This window comes from Indicator indicator, chromosome 1 (assembly GCF_027791375.1).
Source record: "Indicator indicator isolate 239-I01 chromosome 1, UM_Iind_1.1, whole genome shotgun sequence".
Lineage (NCBI taxonomy): Eukaryota > Metazoa > Chordata > Aves > Piciformes > Indicatoridae > Indicator > Indicator indicator.
The window spans coordinates 73,245,122-73,261,215 of record NC_072010.1 but is presented as its reverse complement, the minus strand read 5'-3'; the positions used below and the strand labels follow the sequence as shown (position 1 = coordinate 73,261,215).

General features: G+C 36.8%; 1 protein-coding gene across 7 annotated transcripts in view; it reads left to right on the top strand.

Annotated features, from left to right (window-relative positions):
* Positions 1-16,094, top strand: part of HERC2 (HECT and RLD domain containing E3 ubiquitin protein ligase 2) — a 110,502-nt gene that overhangs the window by 81,111 nt on the left and 13,297 nt on the right. For 4 of the 7 annotated variants that reach the window (XM_054400547.1, XM_054400539.1, XM_054400564.1 and 1 more), the window contains 16 exons: positions 1,527-1,680; positions 2,352-2,459; positions 3,574-3,705; positions 4,220-4,378; positions 4,469-4,587; positions 4,977-5,102; positions 6,001-6,156; positions 6,285-6,400; positions 6,524-6,722; positions 7,913-8,127; positions 8,701-8,878; positions 11,277-11,438; positions 12,438-12,529; positions 13,776-13,915; positions 14,926-15,113; positions 15,771-15,968. In XM_054400547.1, coding sequence (XP_054256522.1) covers positions 1,527-1,680; positions 2,352-2,459; positions 3,574-3,705; positions 4,220-4,378; positions 4,469-4,587; positions 4,977-5,102; positions 6,001-6,156; positions 6,285-6,400; positions 6,524-6,722; positions 7,913-8,127; positions 8,701-8,878; positions 11,277-11,438; positions 12,438-12,529; positions 13,776-13,915; positions 14,926-15,113; positions 15,771-15,968 — 2,442 coding nt within the window. Of the gene's footprint in view, positions 1-1,526; positions 1,681-2,351; positions 2,460-3,573; positions 3,706-4,219; positions 4,379-4,468; positions 4,588-4,976; positions 5,103-6,000; positions 6,157-6,284; positions 6,401-6,523; positions 6,723-7,912; positions 8,128-8,700; positions 8,879-11,276; positions 11,439-12,437; positions 12,530-13,142; positions 13,166-13,775; positions 13,916-14,925; positions 15,114-15,770; positions 15,969-16,094 lie in introns of those variants that run through there. The other 3 variants (XM_054400556.1, XM_054400573.1, XM_054400580.1) reach the window with 3 other exon arrangements.

The following is a 16,094-nucleotide window of genomic DNA, read 5'->3' as shown; positions in this document are numbered from 1 at the left end:
GAAATGGTATTGATGTATTGGATGAGTGGCTATGGGTGTTGGAATGAAGCTGAATTAAGCAGACCCTATTTCCTGGATCTGTGGAGTGTTAGTTTAAAAAAGACCTTGTTGGTTTTGTTCTGCAACTATGCTTATTTCTCAAATTGATGGAGGCATTATTGCCTGCTAAAAATCCTGATAATATATTGTTAATGATACATTAATTCTGCTTAATTTTTAAGATTAACATGTGATGCAATGAAGTTTCTAACTATTTACAATATATTGACTGGTGTGGGGAATTTGGAGCACAGCTGACAAACAGCTGTAATATTTGATACCAGCACCTATATGAAAGAATGCTACAAATTATAAATGATATATAGAATATCTCTTTGCAGTAATGAACTGAAAGTGGCTTAAGGTTTCTTGTAACTTTACTCTTTAACTATATTTTTCTGCATTTCTTTTAAGATGCTCATATGATATAGTTAATTTGTGGCTTTACACTGCTTAAAGACTGCATTGAAATATCAAAAATTATGCAAAGCTGATTTTTGTATTCTTTTAATTAAAGGATTATTGTCTTCACTAATCAAAAAGATGAGTAGTGACTTCACTAAGGATTGTGTGTTGAATTGAGAGAAATGTTACTTATTAATGGTATAAATAACAGGACAGCTTCAGTTTTAAACAATGAATCACAGAGTGGTAGTGGAGATTGAGTCCAACCCCCCTGCCAAAGCAGGATCACCTAGGGCAGGCCACACAGGAACACATCCAGGCGGGTTTTGAAAGTCTCTGGAGGAGGAGACTTCATAACCTCTCTGGGCAGCCTGTTCCAGGGCCTAACTGATGCTATTCACCTACAAGCATCTGAGTGGAATTTCTCACACTGTTACACTTCTTTTTCTTTTCCCCAAATTTTCAATGACAATCTATGAGATGTAGTTCTCCTCCTCCTCCCACCCCAGTTAGATGGCATGCTGTAGATGCACTTAAACATTGTTTGTCCTTTAGCTTCTAGCATTAATAGTGAGTAGCTGGACATCTTTGTGTTTGTGGGTGGGGTTTGTGGTTTTGTTTACGTGGGATTTTTTAACCTTGAAAGTTAAAATTGTTATTCGAAACTGATCTTTGAAAATTATTACTATTGGAATTTTCTCTGTAAACAGTATTTTGCAATTTTGCAATATTACAAACTGGTTAAACATTTAAACTTTTCATTGATCTCTTGGCCTAAGCTATACAGTTTAGATTTTACAGTTAATTTTTTCTGTAAAGGAAGAAAATAAATGGTGTTATCATTTACTTACTGAAAATTTCTCATGTTTAGCTTTTGGTTTTAAGAGTTTTGTAGCACTAACAATACCAAAAATAGTATTTTTGAATTAATGTGAGGGTTTATGAAACAGAATTCAGAAAGTAAGTGATTTATTCATTTTAAATTTATTTTTATTTCAGATTAGGGAAGAATGATAGTTGGCTTAGATTTCTTGGGCTAATTAAGCTTGCTTTTCATAAACTGTATGTTTTTCTTTTCATAGGTTGCTGATATGTTGTTGGAGCTTTGTGTTACTGAACTGGAAGATGTAGCAACCGATTCACAAAGTGGTCGCCTTTCATCCCAACCAGTTGTGGTAGAAAGCAGCCATCCATATACTGATGATACATCTTCTAGTGGCACAGTTAAAATACCAGGTACAGAATTATTGGAGTTATGTTACTAAACCTCAATTATTATCAAGCCTGCATGCATAGATTGTTCCCTAGCTTACAATGCTATGTTACACATCCTGTTGCTATAATGAAGTGTTTGTTAAATCACTTACATATGGCATGAACATCTCAGAGCTGTGAAATAGACGTTTTTGGGTTCACTGGCTGTGACTGCAGCAGTTTTCAATTACAAAGCTGAGAAGGACTGAACCTTTTTCAGGGTCAGTAATTGAACGCCTGTCTTGTAGTCATGAGCATCAGAGAATTACTTTTTTGTTACAATGCTGTCTTTTAATTTAGTGCTTCCTTTAGTACATTACCCAGTATTTATCAAGGTACAGGCAATAAAGAGCTATTTGCCTTAACTGTAAACAGCCATTTTTTTTTGTCTGTTGCAACTTCATTTTGGAATGTTCTGATAATAGTCTTCTATCTGCTAGGCCCTACTCACATGAGTTTGCAATGAGGTAAGCCTTTCGAAGAGAAGAATGTACAGACAAATAATGTCTATAAACCAAAGGAAGTTATTTTTATTTATGACTGCTATGGTTTGCCAAGAACTATATTTGATTTCATACGAATTTCTAAAATACTGCGTTTATTCATGGTATCGATACTCTGTAGAAATGTGTGAACTCTTTGTTGCTGTTTAGGTGCTGAGGGACTGAGGGTAGAATTTGATCGCCAGTGTTCCACAGAGCGGCGTCATGATCCACTCACCATAATGGATGGTGTCAACAGAATTGTTTCTGTCCGATCAGGTTATGAGAACTAGTGCTTTTCAGAAATGTCTTGTCTAAAGTAACTATTAGATGATGAATGAAATGTATCACTGTCTGTGATTGATTTATTGTGAGGTTTATGCCAGGAGAAAAAGATGAAAAACCGTGTCAATTGGTATTTTGTTTTAAACCAAAAGATGTACAATCTAGACAAAGATCTAAGATCTTTGAACACAGAGAATCTCCATGTTGTCATGATTTTCCTAAGAGCAATTGGAGTGTAAAAATTTAGTGTTTAGCGCCCCTGCTAACATACATAAGCCTGTAAAATCAAAATATGTTTTAACAAATTGGAGCACAAATGGAAAAGAGTACTTTTGTTAGCTTTTTTCTTTTACAAGTAAGGCAGAAATTTGAGCTCTCACACACTGAAGACAAAGGCTATTCTGTCAAGTACCCAAAATAATAGCTAGGCTCCCTCTGTTTTCTGCTCTGGCCTAAGTACATGACACTACATGAAATCTTCACATCTTTTATCCTGCTATCTCTGATTTAATTTTTAAGCACTATTAATTTGCAGTCGACTTTAGAGGAATATTTAAAATCTCATAAAATTTTACGTTGAACTTACCCATAAATCATATCATGTGTGAGGTTCTCAGTAGCTACTACCTGTACTTAACATTTCTGAGCGGTCATGATGTGGGCTTTTAGTGTTAGCTCATTTTTTTTCTCAGACTGTTTCAGATGCACATGTGTTTCATTACTGAGGTGTTTCTGATTGGAATCCTGGTTGGAAAAGGATGTAAAGGTTTATTTTATATGTATGTTGGTATATATTTTTGCAATATGAAAAGATAATTTAAAAAGGGGAAAATGGATTTTAGTAAGATCTTGTAATTGTCTTTTGAATGTGGTATTAAAAGTATAGAGAGTATCTGTTAGCAGTGCCAACTGAACTTTTTAAGACTCAGGTTTCGTTATTATACCATCCTTATAGATGTATTCATGTGATTTTACATATTTTTTTTCTTGAAAGCATTTATGTGATGTTTATAATATATAACCATTGAGGGAAGTTGCTTTTGATGAGTGGCTTGTCTGTTGGCTCAGAGAGTAATGATGAATGTGTTCTTGTTACCTACTTTAACAGGTCGTGAGTGGTCAGATTGGTCTAGTGAATTGAGAATTCCAGGGGATGAACTAAAATGGAAGTTCATCAGTGATGGCTCTGTGAATGGATGGGGATGGCGATTCACTGTTTATCCCATCATGCCAGCTGCAGGTAAGCTGTCATATATGATCTTTACAGAAGGACAAAAGAGTAAATTTCCTTGTCTGGTTTTTGCAGTTGCTTGTATAGCATGATATTTACCTGCTGTAGTTGAATAGTTGATTTACTTTCATGCTAAGAAAACTTTTTTATTCATACTTAAGAAACATTTCAACAAAGTCTTGGGAGATACACTTAAGGAAGGGAGAAAATTATTTTGTTATCACTCTAGTTGGCCTTTTCATTAGTGATAAGAGAATAATTTTGATGTGCAGTTAATCTGAATTTTTTTGGGGGGTTTTAAATGCATTTGTTTTGGAATTTAAGTGACTCATGTTACAAATGTGCCTGTTTCTTCCAGTCCCTTTAGAGGCAGGTGGAAAGGACCAATACAGATGGACGCTGGCACTTTAGACTGCTATGTTTGGTCAGCTAAATTCTGCCTATGTTCTGTTTTCGCTTCAGTCTGAAGACAAATCTTCCTCACCTCTTTTTTTTGTTTGTATTTGCTTTTTGGTTCTTGCAGGCCCTAAAGACCTTCTCTCAGATCGCTGCATTCTTTCATGTCCCTCAATGGATTTGGTTACATGTTTGTTGGATTTTCGCTTAAATTTTGCTTCCAACAGGAGCATAGTTCCTCGCTTGGCAGCTTCTCTTGCAGCTTGTGCTCAACTGAGTGCCTTAGGTAGGTGTTGTCTTAAAATTAAGTCTATTTTTTAAAGTTAAAATGATTGTTTGAAGTAAATACTTTTTTTGTATGCTTATGTTTCCTTAGCTGCTGGCCACAGAATGTGGGCCTTGCAGAGACTACGGAAGCTGCTCACAACAGAATTCGGACAGTCTATTAACATCAACCGGATTCTAGGGGATAACGATGGAGAAGCACGAGCTTTGGTAAGAAGGCAGTGATGCTCTCCTCTTCATATTTTTCACATTAAGATGTGTGTGAAGGATTAAAATGCTAGCCCTAACCTACGGTGTTTTTGTTACTAATTGCAAAATAGGAATTGTGCAAATGAACAATCTTTTTGCACAGGTCTGCAAGTCTGTAAAGGTACTCCATTTTGGGAGAAAAATGGCTAATTTCAGTACTGTGTAGGTGTGGTTTTGGCATTGCCAAAAAGTGATAGAAATACTCTTGTTTTAGGAAATGGATGGAAATTATATTTCACGTAACTAATGGTAGTTTGGGAAGTTAATAATGTTTTGTCATGGTCATTTAAATGATGTTTTTTGTAATGCAGTGCAGTAAGACTAACTTTCTACTTCTGTGGTTTCTCTAGAGTTTCACAGGGAGTGCTTTAGCTGCTTTGGTTAAAGGTCTTCCAGAAGCTTTGCAGCGACAATTTGACTATGAAGACCCCATTGTGAGAGGTGGCAAACAATTGCTTCACAGCCCTTTCTTTAAGGTAATGGGGTACAATCAGAAAAGAATTCACTAGTGTGGTTCTAGATTTTCTTGTGAGATGTGGTAAGTTCACCCAGTCCTATATCAGAAACATTTTCTCACAAAATCAGGATACTACAAGGACAATCAAATATGCAAATAAAGAATAAGTACCTAGTTAGGCAGAAGCAGATAGGTCAGGAAATCTTGGAAGTACACTGTACTAGACTTCTTGATAAGTGATTCCTGAGTTTTCCTAATAAGAGTGTTTTGTTTGTTTGTTTATTTAAATACCAGAGGTTTTTTTATATATAGGTGGAACAAATAACGTTTTAAAAGGAAGGCCTGTACTTAAAGTAAAAAAGATGAAGAGATCTAGAGAAAAGCAACAAGAATAAAAGGATGAAAATAACCTGTCATTTAGTAAAAGTTAATCTAAGAGGACTTACCTATCTTAAGGAAAAGAAATTTTTAAAATATGTAAAAGTTTGTACTGAGAAGAAGTAATCCATTGTTCACAATCTTCATCAGTAACATTGATTTGAATGAGATTTTATTAAATTTGATTTAGTTACAGGAAGGAGATTTGGTTTAGAAATGGAAGACAAAAAGTTCACATGGTATTTGATATAGAAAATTTTATTAATCTAGGAGTGGTTTTCACAGAGGGTTTGTGAAAAGTTTTGGATTGGAAGAGGGAATTAGATACATAACCATGTGAGAATGGTGTGAGTACACTTGATGCTGCTCCATCACTGAGGATCGTGAAAATGGCTCTTCATGTCCCTTGCACTTCACATGCCCTTGAGCCTGTGTTCAGACCCTTACTGGTCTATGACCTGTTCAACTACCTCAAATGCACCTTCCTTTTTATTACACGTTTTTGATACATCTCTAAAATACTTTTTGATTGTCTTCAGGTTCTTGTGGCTCTTGCTTGTGATCTGGAGTTGGACACTCTCCCTTGCTGTGCAGAGACACACAAATGGGCGTGGTTCAGGAGGTACTGTATGGCATCCAGGGTTGCTGTGGCTCTTGATAAAAGGACACCGCTGCCTCGCCTTTTCCTTGATGAGGTACTGCAGGATTATTTTGAATGGTTCATGTGGCATATGAAAGTGATTCACTTATGTTCTGAGTTTAAAGTATTTTATGCTAGTTGTGATAGTTTGAATAGTGTACTTGAATCCAAAATATTTTACAGGTGGCAAAGAAAATACGGGAATTAATGGCAGATAATGAAAATATGGATGTTCTTCATGAGTGCCACAATGTCTTTAAGAGAGAACAAGATGAGCAGCTTGTCCAGTGGATGAACAGGTTATTTCTTTCAACTGTCACTGGTTTGGTCTTGTGATGCGTTGTTGTTGTACAATGATGAACTGTATTTTTTGGGTAATTTTTGAAAAGGTCTTTTAAAATTTTGATTTTTATTTTCTGCAGACGACCTGATGATTGGACACTCTCAGCTGGAGGCAGCGGAACTATTTATGGTTGGGGTCATAACCACAGAGGACAGCTTGGTGGGATTGAAGGAGCAAAAGTCAAAGTTCCAACTCCATGTGAAGCTCTTGCTACCCTTAGACCAGTGCAGTTAATTGGTGGTGAACAGACTCTGTTTGCAGTGACTGCTGATGGAAAAGTAAGGATGCACCAAATGATTGTTGGTTAGACTCCCTTGAAACATTTTATCTTCAGTCAGAATGGGTTTGGTGAAATAGAAAATAAATGTATATAGGTAGTTGATGATAATATTACGATTATTATTTTTGATATTATTACTACTGCTGTTTAGTAGTAGTTTTGTTTTGTTTTACCTTTTTTAAGGAAACTGAGCAATACCAACTCCACCAGTGCAGTCTAGGAATTCAGTGCATGAAACGAGACATGTCTTTTGTTTCTTATTTCAAAGCTGTCATGGGATTTTTGGATAAATACAAGTAACATGCTTACAGAGTCCCATAAAACAGAATGCACAGTAAAATGTGATAGTGTCTCCCTGACTGGGGAGAGGTGTAATTGGAATTTGAGATAGTTCACAGTTAGGCATCTAGCCTTTAAGCATCTGATTTGCAGATGCTTAAATCCTCAGTGAAAAAGAACACCATAGAAGTTGAGTGCAGGGTATAGGAATAAAAAAAAAAATTGCACAGTTTTGAAAGAGTCTTAGTTTTGATACAGATGGTCATTTTGTGTGAAGGTTGCGATCGAGAATTTTAGCTAGAGCTTTTCATAATGGTTATGTTTTTGTAGTGGGATATTGTAGTGATTCCTCAGATGTCAGTATCATCCTTGGTAGCGATTCACAGAAGTTTGAGGGACAGATTAATGACATTGCTTGACATCATTCTATTGAGCCAAATTACTTTCAAATAGACAAAACAAGACCTTAAAACAGTGCTTAAAACTGTATTTATGGTATGGAAGGGGAAGAAGCAGCTGTGTTTAGATAGATATATTACTTAGAAAAATTGAATAGTGCTGCTCGATAGAGACCTTACAGGTGATGGATGATTTTGTAATGTTATCTCACAAAGCTATGGTTTCTTGATACTTCTACCAAATTAGCCTGAGAATTTAAAATTAAATCTGTTAAGTCAGTGACAGTTCATACTGAATTGTATGTACCCATGTTTTCACTATTTTTTTGTGAAATATTTCAAAATACTTCTTATTTTACAGCAAAAGGGTATAGAGACATGTAAGAAACTAGTTTTTCAGGCTGTCCTTTAACTGTATTGTAGTATGCATTCATTAAGAATTGTTCACTACAGCTTTAGTGAATGTTCTTCAAGAGGCAAACAAAATTAAATTCTATTCTTCACTTTAAAGCTATATGCCACTGGATATGGAGCAGGTGGTAGGCTTGGAATTGGAGGAACAGAGTCCGTTTCTACTCCAACTTTACTGGAATCCATTCAACACGTGTTTATAAAGAAAGTTGCAGTGAATTCAGGAGGAAAGCACTGTTTGGCATTGTCTTCTGAGGGAGAAGTTTATTCTTGGGGTGAAGCAGAAGATGGTAAACTTGGTCATGGAAACCGAAGGTAAGTAACTCTTGGAAATGGATCAACATTTCTCTGATTTGATACTGTATTCTAACATCTGTGGATGCTAAAGTCTAATGGCTTTATTTTGAGCTTAATTTGTCTTGTAGGTATGAGGTACTAAAAGGCATATCAGGGAGCAAAACTGTCATTCTGCATCTCATCTCCACATGCGTTGTTGCCTGCATTAAAAGAGAAGTGTTGTGTTAGAGATAACAGTGTTCTGATCCAAAAAGAAAAAGGAATGCTGAAGTCCATGGAGAGCAACAGTACCTTTTATGCTAGAGGTTTTGATAATGTATCTTAAATTGGAGTGTTTTTTTTCCAGGGTAAATGCTTAGCTTTGACTAGAATTGGATGGAAGTGGTTTTGCAGTTTCAGCTTGCCTGTAATGCTGTAGTATAACATAAGGTAAAATATTTCTAGCTTTTATAAGGTATTAAAGCAGAGCAAAACCAAGTACTCAGTTATTTTAGATGTCCTTGTACTCATTTTAAAAACCTCTCTCCATGCATAGGTGAACATGAATGGTCTATTCTAAAAGTGTTGTCGGTACAAATGTTTTCATTTCAGCCCTTGTGATCGTCCTCGTGTAATTGAATCTCTGAGAGGTATAGAAGTGGTTGACATTGCTGCTGGAGGAGCACACAGTGCTTGCATTACAGCTGCAGGAGATCTTTTTACATGGGGAAAGGGAAGATACGGACGTCTTGGGCATGGAGATAGTGAGGATCAGTTAAAACCTAAACTGGTAAGAAACTTTTGGAGTCTTAGGCCAGTTGTCACCTTCTGATATGTAACTTTTTTCATTTCTCCATGTAAACAATGAAAGGGCAAAACGGTGACGTGTATTTGTAAGAAATGAGCGGTTACTCTGAAAAACAGGAGTGGATGGGAAGATAAAATGAAAGTGGAGCTGCAAATCTTTTGTTAGAGGGCACTAAACAGCTTGGAAAAAATTTGGTTTGGGGTTTTCTTTAAGTCTTCCCTAAACTAAACCCTCCTCCCTCCCAGTAAATAACACTTCTTCACAGGTGTTAGTTTGCACTGGAAATTGAACAAGTGAGCTCTATGTCTGCTGCGTTCCCTCACTGCTTACATTGTGGAAAATACCAGTGATTACAGTGATAGCCACTTAGTCACTTGCAATCTGCTTCGTTTCCTGACATAACAATTAATCGTGAGAATTAATGAGTACTGAGGTGGTACTGAGTATCTACTAAGTAAATAAGATTCTAAGCTAAGTAGTTGCAAACTATTTAATTGTTACTAAAGAGATTTGGGTGAAGGCATTATTGGTGAAGGTAACCGTTTCCATTTGATTCTTATGTGGAAATCTGAGAACTTGGACAGTATGAAATGTAGGAGTAATGATTATACTCACTAGAATCATAGAATGTTAGGGGTTGGAAGGGATCTCCAGAGATCATTTGGTCCAACTCACCTGCCAAAACAGGATCACCTAGGGTGGACCGCTTAGAAACAAGTCCATGTTGGCTTTGAAAGTCTCCAGAGAAAGAGACTCCACAACCTCTCTGGGCTGCCTGTTCCAGTGCTTTGTCATCCTCACAGTAAAGAAGTTGCTCTTCATGTTGAGGTGGAACTTCCTGTCTTCTAGCTTATATCCATTATTCCTTGTCCTTTTACTAGGTGCCACTGAAAAGAGCCTGTCCCCTTCCTCTTGACACCCCCCTCCCCCCTCCCCAAAAATATAGACCTTAATAAGATCCCCTCTCAGCCTTCCATTCTCCAGACTAAGTAGTCACAGTTCTCTCGGTCTTTCTTCATAGGAGAGATATTCAGGTCCCTTAATCATCCTCGTAGTTCTCTGTTGGACTCTCTCAAGAAGATCCCTGCCTTTCTTGAATTGAGGAGCTCAAAACTGGATACAGTATTCCAGGTGTGGTTTCAGGAGGGCAGAGTAGAGAGGGAGGAGAACTGCCCTAGACCTGCTGGACACACTTTTACCAATGCACCCCAGGATACCATTGGCCTTCTTGGCCACATAGGCACATTGCTTTCCCACAGATAACCTAACTGTCCACTAGAACCTCTTCGGAGGTGCTTTCCAGCAGGACAACCCTTAATATGCACTGGTGCATGGTGTTATTTCTCCCTAGGTGCAGGACTCTGCACTTGTCCTTACTGAACTTCATGAGGTAATTCAGAGTGTCTTACTCCTGTGAACTGGACTGTAAAAGCTTTGAATTAGAACAATGGTATTAAGAAAACTCCCTGTCTTTGAAATGAGAGTTCATTTTGTTACCTGTGTTCTCTAGCTAAAAATATAGAGAAGATTACCTTACTTGAATCAAACAGAATGTTAATTGTTTTTCTTCACAGCTCTGTGCATGCATGCAAGCATTAACTTTTTTCTGTGGTTGGATTTGTGGGTCAAGGTATCATGTGTATCCAGATGTTCTCATTCCCCTACCAAAAAATGTCTACACACTTTCCCTTGTATATCTTTGTCTATTTTAGTACTAACCAAGAACATGGAAAGGAGAAAGATGTATAATCTGTAGATAAGTTTTAAGTATATGGAATTCTGTGCTGCTTTGGATAAATGGACTGTGCGACCTATAATCTATTTCAAGTAGGGATGATGATGAAGAAGTTGTGGTAATTTGTGGGTCGACATTCCTTTTGCACTTTGTGAATCCCGATCCCATACGTAACCACTAGATGGCAGTATTTCAAAAGTTAGTGATTAAATTCACGCTATGCTGTGAGTGCTAGAAAATTGTCAGCTAGTAGAAGAGTATTTGAGAATAAGACTTTTTTTTCTTACTGTGTTCAGTACTTAGATCCCCAAAATATTTCAACAGAATATAGTCTGTGATAACCCTATCTGTTTTGTATGAATTACTTTCCCTGAATTTTTAGATCAAAAAAAATTTAGCTAGTTCACCAATTGAAAAGAATAATCCAGTATTTAAAATGCATAGTTAGAGATAATTTTGCTGGTTTGTAAAGATCAAAGTCCTTTGAGTTGCCTTTATTTGCTTGTTTCTGTAGTGTTTTAGTTTTAGCAAGTTTAGTTTAGATGTAGTTCCAGTGAAATACCTTGACAAGTTGAATTTATCATCTTTTCTAAACTAAATGACTGAGTCCTCTATTGTGAACAAAAATGGGTGATTTCTTTATAGGTGGAAGCTCTCCAGGGCTACCGTGTGATTGACATAGCTTGTGGCAGTGGAGATGCACAGACATTGTGCCTGACTGATGATGATACAGTGTGGTCCTGGGGTGATGGAGATTATGGAAAACTTGGGAGAGGAGGCAGTGATGGCTGTAAAGTACCAATGAAGGTATTTGAGTATAAAAATTCTTTCATTGTTTTAGAAACCATAAATGGTAAAGAGAGGTTTGACAGTATGTGCAGACTTCCACACATCCTGGGACTTCAGTGTTCTAGTGGTTGTTGTCAAGAACTCACTTCATGGGCTATGATAAGCCATCATGTTTTGTGCTGACTTGCACCTGAATCTTTTTTCTCTGGAGAGCATTGCTCATCCCAGCGTACTTCTCAATTTAATTTTAATTTGTGTCAAAGCATGAAGTTTTGCCAAGAGGTCTTCATGTTTCCTTGCATTAAGAGAATTCCGTAGTAGTGCTGAAGTCATAATTTTATTCCAGAAAAGGATATCAACTGGTTAAAAAGCAATCTTACTTTATGTTAAACCTTTCATCTGAATGCATGATTGACTTGAAGTTTCTTCATATATTACAAATGAAATCCAACACCTGTCATGAAGGTGAGTGTTGTATTTGACAAATACGAGTGTGACTGTACACACGTGTGCAGAGTGGATTTTAGATTCTTCCAGAGTCACACTTTATTATCTGGGTAAAAATTTTTATTGCATGATACAACACAGTATGAAAAGAGCTCATTTGTTTCATCAATCATCAGTTCCATAGAAATGATGGTAAAGTGAAATAAAGACATACAATATAAACAAGGAGACTGTGGAAGAGATTTAAATAATTTTACTATGCTGGCAGAATCACATCACTATGTTGGCTAGGGATCATTAATGTTGAGTGTTTGGAGGCAGAGCCTTACGTTTTTACTAAGGGACAATTACTGAGTAACTATTTGCAACATGTAGTAGGTGTGATCTTCAACAGTTTGCCAAATCTGAGCTTATTTTTAACGTTTAAATAGTAAATGGTAGAAAGAGGAAAAGAGTAGAAGTTTGCTAAATGATCCACACACAGCTGCACATTATATTTTGCTTTAAGACAGTGTCGTCTATGAAATTAGAGCCACTTTGATTCGATTTTGTTTGATTTTATTTTCCTAGATTGATTCCCTCACAGGCCTTGGAGTGGTTAAAGTAGAATGTGGATCACAATTTTCTGTGGCTCTTACCAAATCTGGTGCAGTATATACATGGTAAGTATTTTGCATTAGTTTTGACAGTGTAGCTTTGCAATAGGTGTTAGTGTTACACTACTTTCACTATTTTGATTTTCTTCCTCTATCAGAAACTTTTTTTGAGTTACTCTTTTTTTATTTGATTACTAATAAAATCTACTGCTTTGGGGAACCACTGCAAGATGCAGAAGTTCCCAGGAGGTTAATAGAATGATGATAAGCCTGAAGTGTCATGAAGGATGGAAGATGATAGCAAAAATAATATTCTCATATATGATCAAAATTGTGTCTAGCTTGTAGTCTGAGAATTTTATTTTACTATTTTTTTATTCTTCCTATGACATTCCAAATTGTGTAGTTTAAACTACTAGACATATGTATTTAAAAAGATAAAGAAAATATCTTCCCAACATCCCCGCCTTGTTTGCATGGCATTAGAGAGATCCTTAAACTGTACAAAATTCCACTCTGTGAGGTCAGTAAACGTACTGTTTTTGCAGATGAATGCTTCTAATAGTATACCCTTTTAAGAGGGAAAAAACAACCAACCTCCTGCAGAAGTGGTAAAAGGACTGACAAAATAAGCAGGAACAACATGGTGAAGGTTTAAGAATTTTTACTCTATCAACAGAATCACATCCCTGTCATACGAACTAAGGATGATTGAGTTCTGGGCCCCTCAGTTCAAGAAGGACAGGGAACTGCTTGAAAGAGTCCAGCACAGAGCCACAAAAATGATTAAGGGAACGGAACATCTTCCATACGAGGAGAGACTGAGGTGTGGAGAGGAGGAGACTGAAGGGTGACCTCATTAATATTTATAAATGTGTAAAGGGTGAGTGCTAGGAGGAAGGACTCAGGCTCTTCTCAGTGATGCCCAATGACAGAACAAGGGGCAGTAGGTGGAAGTCGAGGCATAGGAAGTTCCATGTAAAATGAGGAAATTTTTTTTCACTGTGAGTTGGACAGAATACTGGAACAAGCTGCCCAGGGAGGTTGTAGAGTCTCCCTATCTGGAGATATTCAAGGCCTGCCTGGATGTGTTCCTGTGTGACCTGGTATAGGTGATCCTGCTCTGGCATGGGGGTTGGACTACATGATCTTTTGAGGTCCCTTCCAACCCCTAGCATTCTGTGAGTATTTGGAGAGTGTTTTGGTATTGGACTGTTTATCAATCCATCTACATACCAGATAATCAGACACGGTCTGCCATTCTGTTTTTCCATAATTAAAACAATTGAAATGTTTTACCTTCTGTGTGCAGGGGCAAAGGAGATTATCATCGGTTAGGCCATGGATCTGATGACCATGTTAGAAGACCACGACAAGTGCAGGGTCTGCAGGGGAAGAAAGTCATTGCAATTGCTACTGGGTCTTTGCACTGTGTTTGCTGCACTGAGGATGGTAAAAAAAAAAAGAAAAATAATTTACTTGGTTCTCAATTTGAAAAAATTAAACTATTTTTTAATCAGCTGTTGCTAGGTTGTCCTTGATAACAATGCTGGTCCTCTGTGTGCATGGAAATGTTTTGTGTTTGCAGATGCTGCATATTTCTCAAATGGCAAGCATGTCATTGATTTACAATGGTTGTGTAAAACCAACTGAAGGTTTTTAATTAATAAAGAGTTTAAGTTTCGTAAATTCTGATGGTCAAACAAAAATACAGAGCTCTGAAAGTAATTACAGATTGGCCAAGCAGTTGAATGGATGGATCTATTTGGCTTTTTGGTTTTTTTGCAGGGTCTTCTGGGCCTGCTGAGATGTTTAACTTGCTAAATGAAACACTGTACAAACAATACTGCTTCTAACAGAGCAGGCTGAGATACTGAATATTCTTTATAGCAGACTCACTCCCACAAGTAATTAAGTCTGCAGAACAACTGAGTGTTTTCTAAGTGCTAGTAAAATAGGCTGTAGTTGTGGAAAATGAATGCTCAAAAACAAGATTGCCATTTTAAAGGTATTTTGCAATTATTTTGGAGCAGTAAGCACTCATTTTAATGTCCTTTCTAGCCATACAACCCATTACAGGATCTTTTCTCTTATGCAAAATGTTAAAATCTTTTCTAATCCTTTTTTAACGTTATATCTTTTTATTTGCTATGTAGCTGTCAAATACAGCAGTTTTTGCTGTATCAGTTGGTATTCTTCTGCTCCACCGTTTTGTCCTGTTCTGAAACAAACTGTGAGGAAATTAATTCATCGTATGCTGCTCTACATAAACCATGGGCTTAACCATGTCATTTGAGATTTATCTGCACTAGATAGTGGATTTCAGGATGACTGTCAGTCCTAGGAGTCTTGATTAAAGTCCAAGGCTTCGTTCATTTAAATGATTTATAAATGCAAATGTAAAAGAAGGTAAAACACTTCTATTTTAGCTTCAGGACAATTAATTATTTTTATTGGTTTAGGGGAAGTTTATACCTGGGGAGATAATGATGAAGGGCAGCTTGGAGATGGAACAACTAATGCCATCCAAAGACCACGCTTGGTTGCAGCGCTTCAGGGTAAAAAGATCAACAGAGTAGCCTGTGGCTCAGCACATACTTTAGCTTGGTCAACCAGTAAACCTGCTAATGCTGGCAAACTCCCTACACAGGTAATATTTTTGGCTTACTGTGTTCAGATTTTAAATGTACTTACTATGCTTATTGCTGATCTTTCAGTAGATGTTTTTCCTTTCTAAGTCCCTTCAAAAGCTCAGTGTGCTTTGATTTGGCTTTGAGTTTGAGCCAGTTACTTTTGTTTGACTTCCCTATTTCCAAGGAAGGATTCCCATTTTCTGAGGTGAGAAAGCCTCTTTCATTCAGTTGTTAATCCAGTGCAGAACAGTAACTGAGTTTGCAAATCAGTGGGAATGTCAGTTTGGTATTCCAGCTAAGAAAATCTTATGCCATTCAACGGAGTTCTTCGTTACTTTCTTTATGTCAAGATTGGTTTTCTGAATATTCTGTCTTTCAGCTATAATTCCTGGCTATAGTGAGGACAGGATGTATAAAGAGGATGAATAAAGAGAATTGCAGAATATGGAGTAGAAGGAACAGTCGCAACGGTCATGAATCTAACACTTTTTTCAGTTTGGATTCATACTACTAGTATCTTTTATAAATAACTGAACTTTCTGTAATAAGTTTTGACAGTGTAAATAAGTACCTGAATTCCTAATACAAATTTATAAATCTTACGAACTGCTGTTCTATTTAATAAAGTATGTAATAATTTTAAATTGCGTTAATATAGCATTGCCTTATCATAGGTTCCTATGGAGTACAATCATCTGCAGGAAATTCCCATCATTTCATTGAGAAACAGGCTTCTGCTGTTGCATCACATTTCTGAACTCTTCTGTCCTTGTATTCCAATGTTTGATCTTGAAGGAAGACTTGATGAAACTGGCCAAGGACCCTCAGTTGGGTTTGACACATTACGGGGAATACTGATATCACAGGGAAAGGTATTTATCAGAATATTTTTAAGGGAGTGATGTATAACTGTAAGTGAAGTACACTTTTAACTCTTTATGAAGAAAACAGATCTCTGTATTTCATTTTGTTGTGTAAGTTGTATATCAAATATTTGC